At 42.6% G+C, this 14078-nt stretch overlaps 1 protein-coding gene across 1 annotated transcript in view; it reads left to right on the top strand.

Moving 5' to 3' along the window:
• LOC121871660 overlaps window positions 1-14078 on the top strand; it is a 120688-nt gene that overhangs the window by 105158 nt on the left and 1452 nt on the right. The window contains exons 8-10 of the mRNA XM_042374071.1: window positions 1088-2212; window positions 2548-3698; window positions 13948-14078. The exon at window positions 13948-14078 is cut by the window's right edge and continues 1452 nt beyond it. Of these exons, the coding sequence (XP_042230005.1) occupies window positions 1088-2212; window positions 2548-3698; window positions 13948-14078 (2407 nt within the window). The remainder of the gene's footprint in view (window positions 1-1087; window positions 2213-2547; window positions 3699-13947) is intronic.

The following is a 14078-nucleotide window of genomic DNA, read 5'->3' as shown; positions in this document are numbered from 1 at the left end:
CTTACCATAATGACGTTTCTCCTCATATTTGTGTTTTTTCTATATTTATTTATATTTAAGAGGCGGTTTTTTATCAAAGGCTTTCACGCCCAGGGATGACCTAGACAAACACTCGTATAGACGGGTAGCATAAATATACACATTATCGTAAGGAAAGTGATGTGTCTAATACCAATAAGTTCAGTGGTGGCTCTTTAGACTCCTCATATTCCTGTTTCATCTTGTGATGTTGTTATAAATGGCTTGGGAGAATATTTTAGCGATGTACACCCTGTAGCAGTGTAGTGTTTATTGTAAAAGATTCCCACGCGGGTTACCTCCCACACATCTCATCGTACACTTCTTCATATCAATACCAAATTCACTCTCCACCTCATTTTAATGTTTTTCTCTTACCGTTCTTTATTCAATTATCTAATTATATTATACCATTAAAAAATACCTGCAAAAGGTCGAACAAATACAGATTAAAATTTAGAAAAAAAATGCTTTGCTTATCACTGCTTGTAGACCCAGTCTTTCTTTACTAGGATTCTGAGCACATGAATCTGATTTAATGTGGTACATTTCACAGGTTCGTGGTCTATCATCTGAATAAATATCATCGTACAAAAAGTGCACTCTTGAGGTTTTATGGGATATTAAAGACACTTCAGAGTCAGAAACTAGTTTCTTCAATCCATCCACATAATACTTAATTTTTTCTGCTTTTCCGTAGAAAGTTAACAGACCAGCTCTTAGTGATGGGTTAAAAAAAATGCATGATAATAGTGTTGTTTGCAGCTTTGGTTTACAGTAAAGATTTATCGTTACTCTTGTTATGTTCAACCAATGAAAAAATTATATTCATATTCCTGCAAAATTCATGGTGTGAGAGTAAATACTTCTGACTATAACGCTGCTTGTGTGGTGAAGAATTAACATTACAGTATATATTACCATGTATCTCAGACCATGACGGTTGTTCCTACAGTGGGGGTCAATGGCATTAACTTTTGATATCTATATGTAGAGAACTTACTCTTTTTATATGTTGCTCATAAAAGCGATTTCAAGACTGACCCTGGATGTTTACTTGTTTTCGCAGGCCAGGGTATTGGTGTGGGAACGGCATGGGTCTGGAGATGTACTACTCAGAGACGCCTTCTGTCTCGGTCATCATCACACGGCTGCCCACCGACAACGACCTCACCGCCCTCGACGCCTTTTCTAGTTTCTACTTCAAAATGTCTTATAAGTTCCTGCGTCGGGAGTCAGCTGTCGTGAGGTATGGGAAACCAACGGAGCCAAAGTACCTGGGCTTACGAGACAAGACTACTGTCTGCAATGCACTCTTTACCAACTGTGACCAGCGCCCGTGTTACGTGCAGTCGCCTAACTTTCCCGGAATGTACCCAAGAAACACCACTTGTTATTATTATCTCAGCCAGACCAGGTCCCCACCTGGAAAGCGGGCTATTATCTCTCTCAGTCAAGAAGACGGTCACCTGGTGCACGTGAAGAGCCTGGTGCAGTCCCACGACACTACTGAACGTCACCTCAAGCTTTATGCAGACTGTTACTATGTGGGCGACTATGTGCGTGTATATGACGGCAAATCAACTACTTCGCCCGTCTTGGTTACCTTCTGCCGGGGGGACGTCGTGCCAGAAATTATCTCGTCCGGACCAGACGTCCTGATAGAGTTCACCACCTCGCCGTTTGACTTTCCGCACCACGAGGTTCCTTGGACACATGTGTCGGGTTTCGAGCTGCGAGCTGAGACACGGTTCATACCCACGGCAGCTATCGGCGAGGACTGCAGGGTGGAATTTCGAAGCAGCGACAATACTACTGGGTGGGTAGAGGGTGCTACCCACAGCGTGCCACCCAACAGTACATGCGTGTGGCAGTTCTTGGGATCACCCGGCCAGGTGGTGTGGATCACCTTCGTGCACTACTTGAGGCAAACTCAGCTCACAAAGCTTCAAGCAAAAATGTGCGCGACGCAGCTGACAATCAGTGACGGAGAGTGGCCAGACGGAGAGATCATCGACCACCACTGCCACGACACAGAACTACGCACCTGTGACCGTGCCCGAAGGCTCCTAGAGGAGGCCAACGTGCGTCCCTGCGGCAAGAACGAGTCTTACGTGTCCAAAGGTAGCAGCTTAAGCATGTCCCAATACTTCGGGGACGGCAGCATTGTCACAAAAGTTTCGTTTATGCTTAGGTAAGATCCTATATTACATGCTCGCACATCATTGTATATATCAATCTGAATAACTTAATTGATCATGTGATAAGGAGATTAAAAAACCTTACAAAACCAGTCATTTCTATCAGTTGATTAATCCTTAAACTTAATATTACTGAAAATAAGAACATAGTGAACTCATTATCTCCGACCGTAAGGTCTCTTGTTTAATATACAAACACTAGGAAATAGCCATTTATATTTTTATTGAATCTAAATGTTTCACACACACACCCACACACACACACACCGTTTATTATTAATATGATTTATTACTATTAACATGATAACGATGAATGGTTTATTCCCAGGTACGAGTTCGTGGACCGTGGTCAGACAGGTGAGTGGGCAGGTGACCCCTGTATGCGTGTCATCAGGAGTGACGGAGAGACTCATGGCAACATCACCTTTACGGCACCTCGGGACGTGTTCCTATATGGTCGTGGAGGACGCCCTGCCGTGTCCTGCTCATGGCGACTGCTTGGGGCTCCTGACCAGGTGGTACGTCTCACAATTAACAGTATTCTCACCGGATCATCCGGTTGCCGGACACAAGTAAACCGGCAGACGAAGGCCCAGCGTTGTATACCTGGAGGAGCTTCGCACATGTCCCTGGCTGTGTCTGAGTGGCCGTGGGCTGACGTGGAGCTTCCATTGGCGTGTATCTGTTCCCAGGACTTCGTGCCAGTCACGGAAGTGTCACATGGGCCAGATCTAACGCTTAATCTCACCATAAATGGGATGCTACCCCACGAAGACTATAGACACTATTCCTTCAATGCCACTTACGAGTTTCTGAAAGCGCCCGGGTGTCTAGGGGCGACAAGGGTGCTGTCTGGAGCCGCTGGGGAGGTTGTAGCAGCTTCTTCATCTTCAAACTCTAAGGCCAGTTGTGAGGGCTTTCCTTGGCTTCTGAAGACGCCGCCAAATTTTACTCTGTTCTTGACTCTTCCGCGCGCTAGCCTGGACAATGGCTCCTGCGCTTCCGATACTCGATTATTCTTCCATGTTCCAGGGAGAGCTGAACCTGTGCTTGGTGTGTGTCCTTCTCCCGACCCAGCAGCCTCCATCACCTTCTTCTGGCCTCCTCCTGAGCCACGACTGATGAGTCAACAGCCGCCTGATGAACAGTCTAACACTAACGGTTCTAACGAAGACGCTGAGACAGACGACAAACCTACCAGCCGTGAGTTAGATTTCCGAGAAGCTGACGGCCACGACTCTTCCCTTGTAGTGGTTTGGGAGCCGCGTAGTGCATCGCGTTTACGGCTGCGTTGGCTTACGACCTGGAAGCCAACAGACGCAGAGAGGACGGGAGATGCTTTTGTGTCACCCAGCACCGGTGGCTTGGGAGGATGGAAGGGCAGCCCACCTGAAATGCCGTGTAAGGAGTTGTGTCCAGAGCTAAATGCCTGTATACCCGCCGAGCTTTGGTGTGATGGCCGTAAGCACTGCCCGGAAGGTTAGTTCATAAAAATATCTGTACAACCTCCCAACCTTAGTCCCTCCATGCCTGCCTCTCATTATTTTATAGTTTTATTCGACTATTCTATCATTCTATCCACTTCCTTTTCATCCAACGTCTGAAAATCAAGAAGCAGCATTTTGTGTCTTAGTGTGTTTTTTTTTCATCGTTGGCTCACTCTCTTAATACACATTATTTTTTAATTCTTAAATTAGAAAATTCCCGTCGTCATCTTCCACTCTCATAGGGTAGAAAACGATAGTGCCTTTGTTGTAAGCCATGTCTATTATTCTTCATAAGATGAAAAGAAAGCCGTTTAATTTTATAGCATCTTGATACGCACTTGAAACATTTTACATCTTTTGCTTTCATTTAGACCTTTCTTCTCATTGAGAGTACAGTAGGCAATTTATATGTTTAATTCAAGCTGCAAAGAAATTCAAGTGGCTAGGTTAGGATAGACTAAGTTACTGTCCCAGAAATCAAGATACTAAAGCCTTTACCTGATATACAGCAGGCGCCCAGGATGTTACTGCACTGCATGCCTCTCTCCTTCCCTCCACACAGACATTGCGCTTTGCACCATTGGTCTTTATCAACAATACCGGGAGCTATAGTGTTTTACTATACACATTAACGTCGACCTGTGTGTGTGTGACTCTATGTGTGTGTGTGAATGGGTGCGTGTATATATATATATATATATATATATATATATATATATATATATATATATATATATATATATATATATATATATATATATATATATATATATATATATATATATATATATATATATATATATATATATATATATATATATATATATATATATATATATATATATATATATCTTGATAAAATCACACGGGAAAATGGAAACAACAGAGCACCTTAGCTTTCGTCACTACAGGCAGGAGCGCTATCTTCCTCAGTCGACCTTGAAAACGCAGTATCGCCCATGGCGCGGTGTTTGAAATTACGCTGAATTTCTGAATATTACATATATACCATTATAACTTAAAAATTCCATGATGATGTATGCGACTTGTATGTATTTGAACCGATCAACTTTGAATAGGTTACGCTGCTATCACCTGGGAACACAAAACTGATCGAGAAATCAGTAGAAGTTGGGTGATAAAATATGAAATTACCTGTCGTTTTATCGCATGTCATCTTAGAGAGAGTCGTTCAGCTATCAAGGAGCTTTTTTCCAGTAAAATAATTAATTTCAACAACATATTCAAGTAATTGGTGAAATCGATCGTAAATCCGCAGTTAAGGAAAGGAGAGAGAGAGAGAGAGAGAGAGAGAGAGAGAGAGAGAGAGAGAGAGAGAGAGAGAGAGAGAGAGTGTGTGTGTGTGTGTGTGTGTGTGTGTGTGTGTGTGTGTGTGTGTGTGTACCTTGGGATGGGAGGCTGGGGGTTGGTTGGTGGAGCAGCTCGCTTGATGACTTAGCCACGTGTAAATTAATCTCGCATCACTGGTCCCACTGGCAATAAGAGAATCATTAAGCCTCTGCGTCACCTCACCCATGACTACTCCCTCTGATTTCCCCCGTGTTTTGTCTCCTCTTCCTCCTCCATAACTGTTCTCCCTCTGTCTCTGTCTCTGTCTCTCCATCTCTTTCCAGTTTTGTCAGTTTCACATTGTCTTCATACTCGCCCTACCTTATCAATTTTTTTTTTCACTCTCTATTTTCTCCACACTTCAAACTGACGTGGTGATGACTGTCATGAAACATCGACGTGCATATGGACATAAACCCGCTATGGTCCTGAGCAGCCTCTGAATCAACCCCTTGGAAGAAAACACCAGAAATAAGTAAAGAATTGTTGGCAGATTGTATATGTGTGTGTGTGTGTGTGTGTGTGTGTGTGTGTGTGTGATTGCAATGTGCCTTTCCTTGTGTGAATGGTCATTGGTAATCTAGAGACAAACCATCACATCTGTTTGTGGGACTGAGTTGGCCTGAGAACACTTTGAATTTCTCCTGAAGTGACTTGGAAAGGCAACAGTATTATAACCCATCTGCCTTTTTTGGGGTTTCATTATTAATATTGTACTATTAATATCGTTATTATCATTGTTTATATTATTATTAGCATTACCATTGTCATAATAGCGTTATGAACAGCGTAATCATTACTAATTTTATTATCAATTAGTTATTAATGGGTAATTAGTGTAGTGATGTTGTTCTACAGTATATACGTACAGTAAGTACCTAGTTACCTGCTACCTACAATATGCCACTCTGGAAGCATTTATTAAATTTCGGAAAAATATTATTTCTTTGCGATATATTACTGTAGTTTTAGTTTATTTTTTCTGACATAATCAATATATTTCAGCAATCGACTTGTTACTTGGAAAGCGTAGTCTCATAATGAAGAGGAGTACCAGGGAAAACACAAACATAATACAAACATCTTGGCGATATTGGGTTTCTTTATTCACTAACGTTTTGGAAAATCATATTCCACCATCAAAGCCTAGAAAACCGATTCATTTTTCTTAATTACGGGTAATATACAAGAAAAGCGGAATTTTATTTTAAACTTTTCCTTCCGAAAAACTTTTCAAAGAAACATAGCATTGCAATTTAAAACCAATAAAAATGACGGGAGACCTACGTTAAAAAATACAAAATCAGAACAAACTAAAACATACAGGAGGTATTACCTTATTTGAGACGAGCCTTAGTGAGAAAAACAGAACAATTAACAGGAAGCCATATCACAAATGGATGGCTTTACTTTATATTGATACAAGGCTTCCATAATGAGGAGGTCCGTTTCACAGGTGCTCCTGCTAAGAACTGAGAAATTAGACTCTGAGAACGTGTGGTCATGAATAATGCCATAGTGGCGGTTCGGACGGAACGGCCCAAGTGCTTATGGATACGAGTTTTCAAGCATCTTTTTGTTTTACCTACAGGGAGTATATATGCTGCCCTACAACGAACACAAGTAAATTGATAAACAACTGAGGATTGCAAGTGTGTGTGGTATGGTGTCCTTAGTTTTAGTTTTATAAAATCTTTTAACTGAACTCTGGACTTTGAAGACTAATCTGAGAGAAATTTGTAAAGAGAATTCACTAAGAAGCTTCTTACGTCTGTTTCTAAGGTAAAACTGTTTCGGCCTAATACGGGATTGTTAACAAGTAGTTCCTTCATATATTTCAGTTCAACGTCCAGGTGGAAATAGCTTGAACATATATTAAAGGCTCTGTCGGTAAGAGTACGCACTTGATTTCGTTTGTAATTAAGAGGAATGAATGAAGAAAATTTTGTACTCAAACTAGTGAATGTTGGTTTCCTGTATAAGGCTGTATCGAATCTATTATGGAGACGGTGGATATTAACATCAAGGAATGGTAGAATATTGTCTTTCTCTAATTCACAAGTAAATTTGATGTTGCCATGTTTCGAATTTAGGTAATTTAGGAACATAAGGACGTAATCAAGTGATGTGAAATTTAAAAGTATGGCATCAATATATCGTCGATAGAACAAAGACTTAAACTGGCGGGACATTCTAGCCAAAACTTATCATGATGACAGAGGCAAGAGTTGACCAACGTGGGACATAAGGGCGATCCCATAACATCACCATCGCATTGTTTATAAGTTTTGTTATTAAATACAAACAAACATTCATTTAAAGACAGTTTTTAAAATCTTTAAATTGTGGTCTATTTAATACATCAACTGTATCAGTATTTGAGAACAATTCATCTGAACATGTCAATAGTTTCGGCATGAGGGATGTTGGTAAATAGAGACTGTATAATTATCAAAGCTAGCCATAACACAGTTGTTGAACGAGATACTGGTTAGTTCCTTAACAAAACTAAAAGAGTCTTTAACAGATAATTGATTATAAGTTATTGGTAACAATATGGAACAAGGAATTTGGACATAATATACTGTAATTGATGGTGCCTCGGGCAGACAATATAGAGCGTAAGGGACACTCATCCTTGGGTACCTGCGTTAGACCGTACAGGTCCTGGTTTAGACCCCGCAAACAAAGAGTTTTAAGAAGGAGGAGTCATGAATGACATAATTGTTTTTATATTTACGAAGAAATCTATTTATCTTGTCCTCATACTTGAGAATTGCCTTGCATAAGTCGTCTAGGATAGGGGCAAATTTAGTGGTCATTAAGTATATTCAACATTTTCTGATTGTAGGATGTTTTATTAAGCAATTTATGTAAGTCTTAGAGTGCTGCAGGCTATGGTTACTAAGTTTAAATTTCAGAAAATTGTTTATGAACTTTGTGAAGAGCACGAATCTAGAAAGAGAAGATCACACTGTAACTTTTCAACATGGAGTCTCGTCGTTCCACTGCTCAGTACAAGGATAACACCGATTGTCCTTAAGGATTACAACCATTTTGTGAATTTAGTAAATATTATGAATTCTAAGCTGATATACAGAAGTGAACTCGTCCAGGACCCCAAACTTAGATAACTATGTTAATCTGTTTGTTTTTCCTAGTTCTCCTCTTCATTATATATATATATATATATATATATATATATATATATATATATATATATATATATATATATATATATATATATATATATATATATATATATATATATATATATATATGTAAATCCACAATGAAAACGTGGATAAGATAAATCTATAAAATCACACGGAAAATGTGAATAAAGACGAAGCTAAAATTATCCGTTGTTTCCATTTATATATATATATATATATATATATATATATATATATATATATATATATATATATATATATATATATATATATATATATATATATATATATACATATACACGTTTCATTGTACAAAACATAATGCTTTAAACACATTTATCACTGTTGTTATTCAAGTATATCAGGCGTATTCTGAGGCAAGTAATGCATTTGTGGCAACACACACAAAAACTCAATCTCTGCTTTTACTCCGAGTCGAGTATGACGATCAGCCAGGGAGGACACTATGATAGGGTTTTTGAACGGTTTCATCTCCACTGGTGAAATCTAAGGTGGCTCGAGAGGCCAATACGGAGGCAACGTCTTCTCGAGGCTAGCTTTTGTTGGCGGGGCGTAGGTGATTAACCTTAAAGATTTTTTTTACACCTCCTCTTTAGGCACTTATCCAACCTTTTAGGTGCAAGTGTTGACTTGACACACACACACACACACACATAAACACACTCTACTACTACTACTACTTTACTGTCACTCGGAATCGAATATGACGATCATCCAGGTATGATACAATGATATGAGTCACCTAGGTTGGTGAGTTTTGAGGTGACTAGAGAGACCGACACGGAACCCGCAGCGTTGTCCTCATTCGTTGCACATGTGGAGGACTACTGCGTGAGGGGCGGTGGCAGCGTCTTTCCGGCGTTGGGGCTTGTCTGCCTCGTTTTGCAGTCGGGCTAACTCGAAAGTATTGACACCTTCTCGTGTGGTGCTCCTCCATGCATTATGGTGTGGAGTAATCGACTCCCTGGTGAGGGGTCGGTTTGGCACTTTTTCAGGATTGCCTTAAGACTATCCTTGTACCTTTTCAATTGCCCGCCGGCATTACGTTTACTATTCATTAGGTGACTGTTGTTTAGCAGTCTACTATCGACCATGCGGGTAACACGGCCAGTCCAAAGTAGTTGTTCATGGATAATGGTAGTCTCGATGCTCCTACAGTGTATGTCAGCAAGAATACTGGCATTTGTTCTCTCGTCTTCCCAGCGAACTTGGATGACGGAACGTAGACAACGTTGGTGAGAGTTTTCAAGTGCCTTGAGGTGCCTCCGGTATGTAACCCATGTCTCGCTGCCATATAGCAGGGTGGGGAGGACCACTGCTCGATATACGTGCAGCTTTGTAGATAATTTCAACTCCCTACAGCTGAAGACACTATTTCGGAGTCTGCCAAAGGCTTCACATGCGCATCTGATCAGATCCTGAATCTCTTCATCGATGTCCGCGGTGGTGGACAGGTGGGAGCCGAGATGCCAAAAGTGGGCAACATTAGAGAGGGTAGTACCGTTAAGCTGGTTAGATGGTGGAAGTGTGTCTGAACCAGGGGCACATTAAAAGAGAATCTGAGTCTTACGTACATTCACCTTAAGGCCGAAGTGTGCATACGCGTCTGCATAGGTGTTCAGGATCTCCTGTAGGTCGTGTTCAGTGTGAGCAACAAAAGTGAGCTCGTCTGCATACTTAAGTTCAGTAATGGAAGCTGCCGACTCCTTTGTTCTTGCCTGGAGTCGTCTTATGTTGAAAAGACCCTTCACCCGGTACTCGATGTTCACCCCAATGGCTAAATTGGCACTTGCCCGAGTAAGGAAGGCACTCAAGAAGATGGAAAAGAGAGTTGGTGCCAATACACACCCTTGTTTAACCCTTGGTTGGATGGGAAAGAACTGTGACTGGGTGCCGTTGTGCAGGACACTGCCGTTCATGCCATGATGAAGTTGCCTCACAATAGCGATGAATTTTGGTGGACAGCCAAAATGGCTGAGGGTCCACCAGACGGCCTACTTGTTGACCTAGTCGAAGGCCTTGGTTAAGTTGATGAAAGCCATATACTGGTCACGACACTGTTTTCTGCTGTTTTCCTGTAGCTGGCGGGCAGCAAAGATCATGTCAGTGGTGACACGATGGTCTAAAACCACATTGAGATTCTGCGAGGAAGTTTTCCGCCTCAGGAAGAAATCTGTTTAGGAGAACTCGGGCGATAATCTTGCCAGCTACAGAGAGCAGGAAGATCCCCCGGCAATTGCCACAGTCTGACCGGTCTCCCTTGTTCTTATAGATATTGACAATGGAGGCGTCTTTAAGAGCTTGGGGGATTTCGTACTTTTCCCATATATTCTCCAGGAGAGAGTGGAGACGGCCGGTAAGCAGAGGTCCTTCTGCTTTATACACCTCTACTGTGATTCCATCAGGTCCTGAGGCTTTGTTATTTTTCATTTGTTTGATGGTAGTAGGTACCTCATCCACTGGAAGCTGAAGGACCTGCTGGGTAGTCAGGACATCCACATCGGTGATTCGGATGGGCTATGAATGGTAGTGCTTTTTCCAGCGCTGAAGGAGGCCTTTGTCATCTTTAATTATGAGGCTACCGTCAAATGAGCGGAGGAGGGCTGCGCCACGAGTGACATGTGCTGATCTGCAAGTTTTTGTGCTTCACATGCTTCATTTTTAAGCCAGTCGTTCTTTAGCTTGTGAAGTTCCCTCTGGGCTGCACCTTTCTTATTGCGGAAGGCATCAGCTTTGGTCTGAGACTGAAGGTTGTTCTACCAGTCAGTAAAAGCAGCATGTTTATCATCGATGAGTACTTTGATTGCCGGGTCATTTTAATCAAACCAGTCCTGGTGTATTCTTTTGAGCTGGCCGAGGGTCTCTCTGCAGGTTTTTGTCATAACAGTATTAAGAGTATCCCTTTCGGCAATGGGGTTACATTGTTTGCTGTTGGGTTGTTTATAAGCCCATGTTCGAACTGCTCTCTGAAAGCATGCGCAACCACTGGATCCTCCAGACGCTTAGTATCAAAACCTCTTCTGGGGGCTTGTTGCCTTCGCCGTTTTAGGGCGACGTGAAGTCAGTGCTTGGATCTGACAAGTGGATGATCAGTATCACAGTGGTCTTAGCCAAGCATGGCACGGGTGATGAGGTCATCTTGGCGATCTCTGCCTCTGACAGTGCTGTAGTCAATGAGATGCCAGTGTTTGGATCGTGGGTGTTGCCACGAACCCTTGAACTTATCAGCCTGCCTAAACAGGGTATTGGTAATAGTGAGGTTGTGTGCAGCACACTTGCTGAGGAGGAGTAGTGCCGTTGGTATTACACTTGCCTAGTCCATTTCTCCCTAAGGTTCCCTACCAAATGTTAGCATCTCTGCCAACTATGGCATTGAAGTCGCCAATGAGCACAACCTTGTCTTCTTTGGGGATAGAGGTTAGCACTCTGTCGAGGTCGGCATAAATGGCCTCCTTGATGTCATCCTCTGCATCCTGTGTTGGGGCGTATGCACTGATGAATAAGGCATGACGTGAGTGATTCAGTGGGACTCGAAGCGTCAGGAGGCGCTCGTTGATCTCAATATGCATTTCAGTTAGCCTGTGTAGGTTGCCTTGGCTGATGGCGAAGCCAACTCCATAAATGCAATTTCTTTCCACAGCAGGCTTACCCTTCCAGAAGAAGGTGTAGCCAGACCCCGTTTTGTGAGTTGGCCCTCATCTGGGAGCCGGGACTCACTGATGGCTGCTATATTGATGTTATACCTAGCCAGCTCTTTTGCCACAAGGGCAGTCCTTCTTTCAGGACGCTCATTTGTGCCAGTATCCAGAAGGGTCCTGACATTCTATGCAGCAACCATAAGAGGTTGTATGGTTTGTTTTTGTCTGGATCTGTAATTTTGGTTGTGTTTTCGACTGCATATGGATGACCTTACTGGGTGCGGTTGTCCAGTCAGGTTGGGTTTTTAGGCAGATATGTTTAGGGCACCTTTTCTAGTCCCCTCCCCATGTGGGGTGAGCAAAGTGGGTCCCCGAAAGGGCTGCTCAGTCGCACAGACAGGACCGGATTGCACTGCTGCCTAGATCCCAGTGCATAAACGACCGTCTTATCTGTGCCGCCCATGTGAAGAGTTGTGACTATAAACTCCGCCAGTCATCGCTGCCTGATCCGTCTCCCCTCGCCCGTCGCCATAGGACTTTTGGGGCTATAAGGGTTTTTATGATTATAAGAGGTATGATGAACTGGATGAAGGCTGCGCGTGAGTTGATTTATGTGGTAAGGCAGGAGCGTAGGCTGCAGTCACACATCTTGGCTCTCCCTTTTTCTGATCCAGTGGTGCAAGTGTTGCAACAACTGGGGAGAGGGAGGGTCGCAATGGATTGCCGATTGCTCAGTTTGTTGGGTTTCGCCTTAGTAGACTGTCAATCAGGCATTGCCTTCGTCTGCCGGTGTAGTCGTTGGGTTTCCATGGTTGTCAACTCTTCCGCCTTCACCGCCGTTGGGGTCTTGTTGGAGCTCTGTAAGCAAGTCTGCCCGATGTGGGGCTCCACCGCAGATTTTTCGTTCGGGGTTTACTCCTGTAGCCTGATACATGCCAGTGGGCGTATGCGCCGACCCTCGGGGGCCCACTGCTACTCCGAGATCCCCTGTTGATCTAGTCTGGACCCATGAGGCACCCAGTTACCGTGTGTTGCAACTAGCAGGCACAGCAGGAGTTTTGATGGTGAGGAGGCTGTGTACTGGCAGGGAAAGACTTATGCAAGTTGCTTCCCTGTTCGCCAGGAGGGCTAACCCGAGGCGGCAGCTGAAAGCGAGAGGGAGCAAGCAGAGCTTGTACCTTAACACTAAGATAATGCTGCCACTCTAGACACATTTCACCAACCTGTGTGTGACTGCACACACACACACACACAAACAAACACCTGTATCCATCCATGCAGATGGAACACCTGTATCTCCGTGCAGGACACCACATCCAAAAACATGAAAAAAACTTATTTGTTAAAATTCAAGAGATGCGTCTTCAAAAAAAGTCAGCTATTCTCATGCCACTCCTGAAAATTTTCACGTTTGGTCGTGAACTGTGACCATGAGATGGGGACAGTGTGTACGTACATGGCAGTCAGTGTGATGGTGGGTAATATTATACGTCTTTGTTAATTAACTTATTTTTTAAGCAAATCAAAGTTATTTTACATGCACAAAAATCTCTAGGCAGAGGACGACCTTGAGTCGAGTCAGTGGCTGTCAAAGGTCTTATATGAGAGCGACTGACTGTCACTGATATGTGTGTGCAGGAGAAGCTGGACAACAATAATGTATATGTATACTGTATACTTTGTTGAAGGATTGTAAAGGTTTGATATAAATATGAATCTTCTCAGACATCTATTTTATAATAACTGTGATTTAATATTGGATTTTTTAATTACTTATATATTATTTGTAGTTTGTTAGGCTGACATATATAGGGTCGATGTTCACAAGGCGTCAGAATTTAAAATGTAGTATATCAGTTATGATATTTTGATCCTGTATATGTGTGTGAGAAATATGTCTTAAATTCTATCATATATTCATCCAAACATTGAATTAAAAGGTGTTATAATCAAATACATATCATAAGTGCTGTTATCACCAAATTAAATAATCGTTCTCTGTCACCCCCATTACCTCGTCTGTGTCACCCTCATGACACTTGTCTTGTCCACACAGGTAGCGACGAGATGGTGTCTAACTGCCTGCTGGAGCGGGTGCCGTGGCTGTACCTGACTATCGCTGTGCTGACGCTGCTGACACTGTTCTTCATTACCGTGTCAGCTGTGCGCCGCCACAGAACACAGCAA

The sequence above is a fragment of the Homarus americanus genome, unplaced genomic scaffold (genome assembly GCF_018991925.1).
Source record: "Homarus americanus isolate GMGI-L3 unplaced genomic scaffold, GMGI_Hamer_2.0 scaffold39675, whole genome shotgun sequence".
In the NCBI taxonomy this organism is placed as follows: Eukaryota; Metazoa; Arthropoda; class Malacostraca; order Decapoda; family Nephropidae; genus Homarus; species Homarus americanus.
Note: the sequence above shows the minus strand (reverse complement) of the source record. Positions and strands in the feature narration are given on the sequence as shown.